A 10,314-nucleotide genomic window follows, 5' to 3' on the forward strand; every position below is an offset into this window, starting at 1 on the left:
GCAGGAATGACGTTGTCTGTGGGAGTCGCTTGGGAAGCTGAAAGGGGACTCACCGGATTGGTGCTGGTCTAGAGCCTTCTGGGACGTGTGAGCCGTTACCCAGGGATGTAAACGTCGAGTGGCCTTCGTGGGAGCCTGAATGTCTCTGCATTAACCTTCCAACCCAGCTTCATGCCTACGTCCAAGGAGCTTAAAGAACTTTTAACCATTAACTTCATGCTCCCACAGTGTTCTTTTATGAGAGGAGTTATAGGGAATGGTTGCATTATAAATCCCATTGTACGCATCTCAGAAAGGATACCCCAAGCTGAGTTTTTCCCACGTGTCCGGAGGAGAGAGGTCTGTTCTCAGGACATGGGGGGCCTCACGCCTTGTGGATGCCCCGGGGGCTAGGCTTTTTCTTTCTTTCATGGGTTTTTGTGGGATAGTCACCACGTCTCTCCCTGAGGGGAGGGAGCAAGGTGGAAATAGTCAGAAAGGTGTTGGGTGTTTTTTTTCTGTTTGTTTTTTTTAGCTATGGATCTGAATGGCTCCCAAGGCATACTAGGGTGTTTTGAGCTGCTCCCCACTTTGGGGTGTGATGCCTGGGAGGACTACGTTCTCCCACCCTGCATGTCTCAGCTCCACCAACAGAGGCAGCCAGCCCTCTGCCTGCATCCTGCATGGCCTGGGCCTGCCTCCTGTGCCTTTGCCTTGCCGAGTGGCAGGTGCAGAGAGCTGTGGGGCTCCCACCGGCCGCCCCAACAGCCCCTGGCCGTGTACCAGGGCCAAGTATGCGGAAGGCCCAGGCTCCCGGTCTCTGTGGACAGAGCTTCTGATTCGGTTTACGGAGCTCAGGGGGAGGAGGTCTGGGAGTTCTCTTTCTCTGTTTATTTCAAGGCTGGCCCTCCCTTAGGATGGAGGAGGCCCTTAGCCACAGAGCCCTTATGACCTGGCCGTTTTTACAGCCAGTGGGTGGCTCAGAGCTTAGAGGAGACCCCCCGGTGTCACCGCAGTGGAGCCTCTGCAGCCGAGGGGGAGGCGCTCAGTCCTCCACGTGAGTCTGCGTGGATTTGACACGCCAGGCAATTGTGTTGCTCTTCCTTTTGTGAAGCTAAAAAGCTTTATGCAGCATGGCTTCTATCCATGCCCTTACCTCATTTTTTATAGTAAGCCCAGATTTCCCCATATTGAATTAGCTCAAAGGGGGATACCCGGAGAAGAATCTTGCCCCTTTTTGGAAGCTAACTGTGAGCCTGTGTATGCAGAACCTAAGCCATTCTTGCTTGAAATTATGGAGCAGAGGGTTTTAAAACCTTAATTTTTTAGGAGGGGAATCCCAGCCCCTTTGGAAGCCCGTAGAAGGCATGGACCTTTGCCCCCTCAAGATGCACGTGCACACACGCACTTTTGTCCTCAGTACGGGGTGTCCTCTGAATCCAGCTGTGAATACTCTGTGGGCTGCGAGGGCTCAGCTTAGCAGCACGTGGTGCAGAGAAAGTCTGAAGTGATGTGAAATCCTCCCAAACTCCTCTCCCTCTTCCTGCCCGGAAGTCCTCACAGTTGCTTTCAGGCCCCATGAAGTTTGATGTGATTTTCTCAGGTACCTTAGGTCTGCCAGAGGATGGAATTATTTCACGGTAGAGAAAAATGCCCCCTCGTTTGTGAGGTTTGCTGGAAAAGATTTGGCCTTGGCATCCAAGGCCTATATATTTGTTCTGACTTTTGACCCTATTGACCCCAAATTAGCTATTCGACACGGAGCAGGGCAGTGCTGGGCCCTTCCCGCTTCACCAGTAAGATGATTTGGAAAGTGTTTCTGGTTCTAAAATTGACTTTCATGCTGTTTCAACCAAATTTTCATCAGCTAACAGAAGCAACCGACGGGTTAGAGGAAACTGATCTGTAATTTACCTAATGTTCCTAGATGATGCCACAGAGAAGGACCTTTCTGATCTGGTGTCAGAGATGGAGATGATGAAGATGATTGGGAAACACAAAAATATCATAAATCTCCTCGGAGCCTGTACTCAGGATGGTGAGTAGGAGGAAAAAGAGCTTTCATCCACATAACCCAGGGTTCAATGTCAGCACTGTTTTAAAAATGGATGGACTCTTAGATCCTGCTCCTAGGGCCTCTCAAGTGCATGTTTAAAGTTTTCCTTAAAAACCCCCTCAGGGGGAATTCCCTGGCGGTCCGGTGGTTAAGACTCTGAGCTCTCACTGCCTAGGGCCTGGGTTCAGTCCCTGGTCAGGGAACTAAGATCCCACAAGCTGGGACTTCCCTGCTGGCACAGTGGTTAAGAATCCACCTGCCAATGCAGGGGACACGGGTTCCAGCCCTGGTCCAGTAAGATCCCACATGCCACGCGGAGCAACTAAGCCCATGCGCCACAACTACTGAGCCTGCGCTCTAGAGCCCACGAGCCACAACTACTGAGCCCACGTGCCACAACTAGTGAAGCCCACGTGCCTAGAGCCTGTGCTCCGCAACAAGAGAAGCTACCGTGAGGAGAAGCCCGCGCACCGCAACGAAGAGCAGCCCCCACTCACCACAACTAGATAAAGCCCGCACAGCAACGAAGACACGACACAGCCAAAACTAAATATTTACGAAAGTAAATAAGAAAAAAAAGAGTAAAATCCCACAAGCCATGTGGTGTGGCCAAAAAAACCCCAAAAAAACAAAACCCTTCAGGAAGTGTTCCTGGCCACGAACACAAAGAAGATGTTATGACTGTGCCTGGGTTCTGGGGGCGGGAAGGTGGGCATTGGGCAACTCTGGATGGGAAGGCCTATAGCGTCCTCCTGTTTTTAGGGTATAACCTGGAGGGTTTTCAGAAAAGTCAGCCTCCTTATGTTTTCGTTTTGTAAGTGCTAAGAGAGATTTCTCCAAATAAGATCCTACATTTTGGTTGAGCTAAGTTCTTCCCTTAAAGTGGGGATTGAGGAACCCATGTCTTTTTATGGGTACCAGGTGGCTGAGCTCCCACGAGTGGCCTGAAAGAGGGGAGACAGATAGGAAGGGGCACATTATCTTCCTCAGGGGAGTGAGACCCCTGGCTTCTCTCATGGATGATCTGTGGCACTTTGCGAATCAGTTTGATGTTAATTAATAAACTTGAAAACGCCTGTCTTTGCCTCAGCAATTTCCCTTTGAGGTCTATACCAGGAGTCAGGAGACTTTTTCTGTAAAGGGTGATTGTAAATATTTTCGGATTTGTGACAACTACCCATCTCTGCTGACGCAGTGAGAAAGCTGCCACTCAATACAGAAATGAATGGGCCACGTTGTGTGCCAGTAACATTTACACACAAAAACAGGCTCGTCTATACCATGGGGAAATTATTGCACATATATATACAGAGACGTGCGTAGCAGTGTTCACTGCACACTGTTTGCAATGGCCCAAACCCGGAAACAACCCATAGGGGGATGGAGAAATAAATGTGGTATATTTATATGATAGAATCTATGTAACTGTTAAAAGGAATGATCTAGATCTATTTTTATCAGCCTGACTGGCTTCCAGAAAGATAATATGTGGGGGGAATACTGGTTGTCTTTATTACTCATTGATGTGATTAAAAATAATACATTGTTTATTGATACATAGGTATCTGTAAAATAGTTAAAATGCACTACAAGGACCAAATTTATGGTAGCTGTTGCTTTCCAAGAGGGCGCAGGTGAGAGGCTGGGCGAGACAGGGAAAGGACACTCACTGTAGTATCGCTGTTTTATTTCTTAAAGACTGTTGAGTCTATCTCGACCAAGCGTCGGTTGTCATTTGGGGGAGATTAGAATGCCAGGTGTTCTATTTCTGTGTGTGCTTTCTGTATGTTTAAATTTTTTAAAAAGTGATAAAGCACTGGGTTGTAATAAGTAAAACTCCTTTGCTGAGTTGCCCCAGGGCAGATCCGGGCTTCCCTGCCTCTCCAACTTGTGTTCTCGTCCACAGGGCCGCTCTATGTCATAGTCGAATACGCCTCAAAGGGCAACCTCCGGGAATACCTCCGTGCCCGGAGGCCGCCCGGGATGGAGTACTCCTATGACATCACGCGCGTTCCCGAGGAGCAGATGACCTTCAAGGACTTGGTGTCATGCACCTACCAGCTGGCCCGGGGCATGGAGTACTTGGCTTCTCAAAAAGTGAGTCCTTCCCATTCTCCTTGGTTGGGTGGATTCCAGTGAAAAATGTCTTTGAAGAAAACAGACCATTGGGACGTGCTCGTTTGCTGAATCAAGCCCTTGCCTGTCTTGTACGACCTGGAGACTATGTCTTGCGTTATTCACGCTGGGGTTTAATGAACTCTTTAAAAGCCAAAGCCTCATAAACCAGCAGTGACACCACAGAGATGAGCAGAAGAGATGTCTCTTTTCGCAGGCACGGCTGGCTGTGGTCTGCCAGGGAGTCGGCTCTCCAGGTGGACAGCAGTTGGGTTAGGGGGGGCGCTGCCTTTAATTCTGAGGATTTTTTGACTTTATTTGTTTTGTGGTTATTGAGTCTTTGGACGTGGACTTCGGGTGTTGTCTTCATGGTTTTGAGTTTGAAATGACGTTAAATAGTCTAAGAACAAAGATCAAATGAAGGGGTATTTTGGTAACATCGAGTGCTGGGTATCCGCTGGATTTATTTTGTCTCGTTTGGCGGGGTGACCCTCTGCGGTTAGAAATTGGCCAGGTCCCCTGAGGTGAATCGCCTGCATTCCGAGCATGCCACACGCAGTGGACTTGAAACATCTGAGTTATTGTGAAAGCAGTTAGACAGGTGCCCAGATATCCCCTGGGGTATTTGGACGGCCCAAGACACCCTTCCTTGGCCCACGCTTGGGGTAAAGTACAGACCTACCTTCTTGGGCAGAGGTGGGTCAGTTCCTAACTGCGCTGGAGCTTAATGCAGCATCAGGGATTCCTCTGGTCCCCGAAGAAGTAAGAGCCTCTGGTGGGCGTGGACCGTCTGTCCCCTTGTGGCCTGGGCTGGGTCCTGGCCATGCCAGTCACGTGAGTGAGCGAGGCAGCCCCTGTCACATCACACCGAGTAGGGATTTGGGGACCGGTGGCTGCACCTCAGCCCCTGCTGTCTGTAGCCATGTGGGAACACGGCCAGAGCCACCACATGTTCTGTTTTTGTTTTTTTATTTTCAAGAGAGTCCAGAGTTGAAGATTTTTCAGAGCTTTTTTTTTTTTTCCTGTAAGATGTCCCAAAGTATAGATTTTAGGAAACCGAAGCAGGGTTGTGCGATTGTGTACACGTGCGTGTGCACAGCGGACTTTGCCAGCTGACAAGTCTTTGTCAGGAAGAAACAATCAGATCTAGAATGTGGGACATTTGACAAGACATTGCTTCAAAATGTCAGTGTCCCAAAAGACAAAAAAATGCTGGGGAGATGGTTCCAGATTAAAGGAGGCTTAAGAGACGTGACAACTGAATGTACAGGTGTGATCCCGGAAGGGATCGTGTTCTGGATGGGAGGTGGGGCTGCCACTTTTATAAAGGACATTTATGAACAATTGAAATGTGAAATTGATAGGATAGTAGATAACGTGACTGTTTCAATGTTAAATTTGGGGGTGGTGATAGAGGTCTTGTGTAAGGTGGGAGGTATGTGCTAATGAGGTCTGCAGCTCACTTTTAAGTGGTTCAGCCATAAGGTGTGTGTGTGTGTGTGTGTGTGTGTGTGTGTGTGCGCACGTGCGTGTGTGTGTGTGTGTGTGTGTGTGCAGGGAGGCTGGGTATAGAGAGAAAGAGAGAGCAAGAAAGCCTAACAAGTGAATCTGGCAAACCTGGATAGCTGTTGTTCTCTTTCGCCATTTCTGTAGCTTGGAACTATTGCTAAATAAAACCCTGGGGAGGCAGCCTGTCCGCAGGCTGCCTGTCCTGAGCCTCTGGTCCTGGTCGCCCTCTGTCCTCCTGGTGTGGGAGAGGGAGGAAGGAGTTTTTGGACTCAGCAGGGCGCTGCTACTAATCCAAAGTGGTGGGAGACTGGCCTGGCCATTTTATTAATCCTTCAACGAATATTGCTGAGCGTTCCTGATTCGGATGCCTGGTATCCTGGGTCAGGTGACCAGGATGGACCTAGTCCTTGGCCTCTTGGAGCAGGAACTATGGGCGGCAGCAGGTGAAATCAACAATAAATGTGGGCCTAAAATAAGTATGTGAAAGGCTGAGAACCGGGCTGTGGAGGAAACTGACGGTGTGAGGTCAGATACAGGGGGGACTTGGGAGGTTGCAGGGGGAGGTGAAGGGCGAGCCCTCCCACAGAGGGACGGGCTGTGTGGAGCCCCTAGGGCGTCAGGGCCTGACAGCCTCAGGCAAGGACTCTGCCCTGTGCTCTGGGCTCTGGGGAAGCCGCTGAGGGGGAGTGATTTTGATCAGGTTTGTGCTGTAAAGCTGGCTCCTGTGACCATGGTTTGGGCTGACGTTTTCTGGCCCCGATAGACACAAGGGAAGTAGGTTGCTTTGGGATATATTTTGCTATCGGACAGTTAATGGATTGAGTAGCTATAGGAGGGATCAAGGCTGACTCCTGGATTTCCCGCTTGAGAGACTGGATGGTGGTGCAGCTTAATCGGGATGAGGAAGATGGGGGCATGGGGCGGTGGCAGGAATAGATTCTGGTGGGAAATCCAAGGTACGTTTTGAACATGTCTGAGGGTCATTCAAGGGCAGATGTCGACCAGGAAGCTGCGGGCTGAAGCTCAGCTCTGAAGGCTGGGCTAGACACCGGAGCCAGTGAAGGAAGTGTAGTTTCCAGCCATGGGAATGGGTGGGTTCTCCTTGGGTGGGGAGGTTGGGGAGAGACAGAGAAGAGGGGGAACAGAAGCCTGGAGTCAAACCCTGAGAAAACTCTCAAATCTAGAGATGGGCTGAAAGCACAGGAAAGGACGAAGGAGACATGGTCAGAGAGGGTCAGAGAGGGAGGAGGGAACCCAGAATGTGGTTCACAGAGGCCCCGGGAGGAGTCTCAGGAAGGTGGAAGAGGAGAAAGGAGCTGGTGGAGTCTGGCTTGGGAGCAGTGGTGGGTCCCCCGCCTACCGCCAAGGACGAGATCCTTCCTGCTTTGGAGCTGCTTGGTGTGGTGGAGAGAGAACTAAGAATCAGGTGAACTTGGCAAGATGGGGAAAAGGATACATTTTAGAATGACAAACTGAAAATGCCCTTATTAATAGTATTGTAATAATAATAATTATCATTATTACTTAATCACTACCACTTTGCGAGAGCTTAATGTCTGCCAGGCATGGAGCAAGCATTTTACATACAGTATCGTCCATAACCCCAGAACAACACAGAAACAGGTGTGTTTAAATCCCCATCTTATGGATAAGGATGCAGGGGAGTGTTTGGAAGTGCCAGGAAAGCTTTGAGCCCAGGTATGAGGGAGTCACTGTCCTAATTTCTGAGTTGGGGACTCGTCAGCCTGGAGAGTAAAGTGGCTGGTCCCAGACCTGGCCTTTTTGTTCTCTACCCACCTATCCTGCTTTCAGGTATTCCCTGCCTCCTTGGACTGAGAAGAGGACCATTGAGATGCCCTGTGTTGGGGCTTTGTTTGCTAACCCAGGGTGGGGTAGAGGGGGCAGAGTCCTGTTTCCTAGGGCTTTGTAGTTGTGTTTCCAAAGCTCTTTGCTGAAGGCCACCGGCAGTTAAGGACCTAGAACAGGTTTGAAGCAGGTTCTAGACCAAGATCTTAAGAACGGTCCCCTGAGTGGAACCTGCTTCCAAAAATGGAGGGCTTATTCCTGACAGTGGAAAATGGAGAAGCAGGGGACAGGTCAGCCCCGTCACACCCATTCCCTCCCGGTGGATGGCGATAAGTTTGTTAGAGACCCTCCTGAGGAAATGTTGGCTGAGACATCTGGTTCATTGCTGATGGAGTGTAATTAGGAATTCAGCTCAATGGACGTTTACTGGGTCAGGTTCTGTGCTGGGAATGTAGAGATGAACCTGCAGTCCTGCCCTTGACCTGGGGACGCTGAGGGTGGACAATTTAAGAAACTCCATGATGTGTACAGTAATACAATTAGGTGATGTGGGATTTGAGCCTTCTCCCAGTTATGGAAGCCTTTCTATTTTCAGTGCAAAGTACACTAATTTTTCTTTCTTACAAAATCCTAAGGCCAGTTAAACCTCCGAGGTGTTAAACTTGAGCAGGTGTTTTTGTTTTTGTTTGTTTGGCTTTTCTTTTTTTAGCAAGCTCTAACTTCCCCATCTGTAAAATGGCTATAATAATACCCATCTCATAGGTTGCTATGGGAATTTAATGTGATCAGCTGTGCAGAGGCACCCAGCACACTGTCAGGGTCATAGAGGTGTTAGTCTTCCCTCCCTTAGCGACCCATTGACCTTTGTTTATGGAAGAAATGGAACACCAAACAGTCCGAGAGCCCTAGTTATGTAAAATGGTCAGCTCTTTGCACTGGAGAATAACTCAGATTTCTGCAGATGATGGGAATTTGGCTTGACTTTGATTATTTTCTTTTTCCTGGTATTGGTTCCAAGTCTCTTCTTGTTCAGCCCAGAGGGTGGGCTTTGGTGTTTCCTAGCACCCTGGGATGCGGGAGGTTGGTGCTGAGTTCTGGCTCTCTTGGAGAAAATGGGGGTCGCCGTTGTAGTGACTCTTGAGTTGAGCCCTTATGTGTGGTCAGAGCCCCACGCACGGGGAGTCAGATTCTTCTGACCACACAGCTTGCCAAACTCACAGAGTTGTGTCGGCAGGGAGCACACACCACTGGGAGAGTTTGGCCCAGGGCTTGGAAGTTCGATTTGCAGAGGCCTCCAAAACCAGGAACACAGCTCCCGCCCCAGCTGGATCCCCGGGCAGCTTCTGGGAGCTCTCACATTTCCTGCTTCCATTCTGGCCGGGCACAGGCATGCCTGTGGGGCTCTCCTGCCTTCCCTTCAATGGTCTCAGCCCATCCAGGGGGCCACAGAAGCAGATTAAAAACAAGGAATAGTTGGAGGGCGGGCAGAAAAAAATTATCCCGCGTTTATTCTTCAGAGAGAGTTTGGTCTGCTCCTTTTTCAATGGGCCATGTTGTGGAGTATCAGTCTCAAATCAGCCCCATCTCACCCATGTCAGATCGGTTGATAAGACTCTCTCCTTCATATAATAGTTAGTCTTTGCCTAGAACCTGTGTAAAAGTGTTTGTTAGGGATGTTTGTTCACTTCTTTATACCTTACCATTTCCAAAACTAGGAGGTGATGATTTGGGACCCTAATTACCATGTATCCTGGTAAAACCTTGGTGTATTAAAGTACAGCTAAAACACTTTTAACAGCTTACAAGAACGTATCATTTGTAGAAAGGGAACATAGAAGTTATAATGACTAGAGCTTTCTGAGACCAAAGAGTTAGTATCGGAACCATAAATCAGCTGCCCTGTAGCGAGCATCTCAGCATCTGGCCCCCGTGGATGTGGCAGACACAGGTTGGGCCCTGTGTGGGGACCAGGTGTTGGGTGAGAACTGGACAGACAATATGAATAGACGGGCATTGGCCTTCATATAAGCCTGGAACAGACATGATCAGCTCCTTCAGAAACATAATTTGAGGGAAGCAGAGAAGATGCAATAGTGCTGAGTTTGAACACGGAGACCTGCTGGGAGGGTGATGAGACCCTGAACTAAGGGCTTAGGAGTGGGAACGGAGCAGGGTGGACAAACTGGAGAGGCATTTGGGGGTTGAAATCAAAAGAACTTGGGAGGAGTGTGTAAAAAATTCTGCTGTATGTATCTCAGGTGTATACGAAAAAGACCAAGAAAATAAGAATAGAGTAGAGACCTTGAATTTAAAGGTGCCAAAGGGATGTCAATGTGGAAATGTCCTATTGAAAATGAGAATCTGGATCCCAGGAGAGAGGTCAGGTTAGAGATAGGGATTTGCAGATCTTCTGTATGTATCTAAGAATGGAAGCCATGTGGATATGTGGAAATATACAAAAGTAATGGGACAGGTCCTCTATTTTGAGGGAGAGAGAAGCCAAAGCCAAGGAATCTGAGGGATCGGGGAGAGAGAAGGTGAGTGAGCCACGAGAAGGGACGGGTTTAGAGCTCAGCGGGGGGACGGTTTCAAAAATGAGCAAGAAAGCAGCAGTGTCCGGACCTGCAGAGGGGGAATAATTGTGGCATTAAAAAAGGTCATTAGGGCTTCCCTGGTGGCGCAGTGGTTGAGAGTCCGCCTGCCGATGCAGGGGACACGGGCTCGTGCCCCGGTCAGGGAGGATCCCACATGCCGCGGAGCGGCTGGGCCCGTGAGCCATGGCCGCTGCGCCTGCGCGTCCGGAGCCTGTGCTCCGCAACGGGAGAGGCCACAGCAGTGAGAGGCCCGCG

At 49.5% G+C, this 10,314-nt stretch overlaps 1 protein-coding gene across 3 annotated transcripts in view; it reads left to right on the forward strand.

Moving 5' to 3' along the window:
• The window catches only part of FGFR2 (fibroblast growth factor receptor 2), a 105,623-nt gene that overhangs the window by 85,830 nt on the left and 9,479 nt on the right, over nt 1–10,314 (forward strand). For all 3 annotated transcript variants that reach the window (XM_007469561.1, XM_007469562.1, XM_007469560.1), the window contains 2 exons: nt 1,907–2,017; nt 3,942–4,132. In XM_007469561.1, the coding sequence (XP_007469623.1) occupies nt 1,907–2,017; nt 3,942–4,132 (302 nt within the window). The remainder of the gene's footprint in view (nt 1–1,906; nt 2,018–3,941; nt 4,133–10,314) is intronic.

Source organism: Lipotes vexillifer, unplaced genomic scaffold (assembly GCF_000442215.2).
Source record: "Lipotes vexillifer unplaced genomic scaffold, Lipotes_vexillifer_v1.1 scaffold240, whole genome shotgun sequence".
NCBI lineage: Eukaryota > Metazoa > Chordata > Mammalia > Artiodactyla > Lipotidae > Lipotes > Lipotes vexillifer.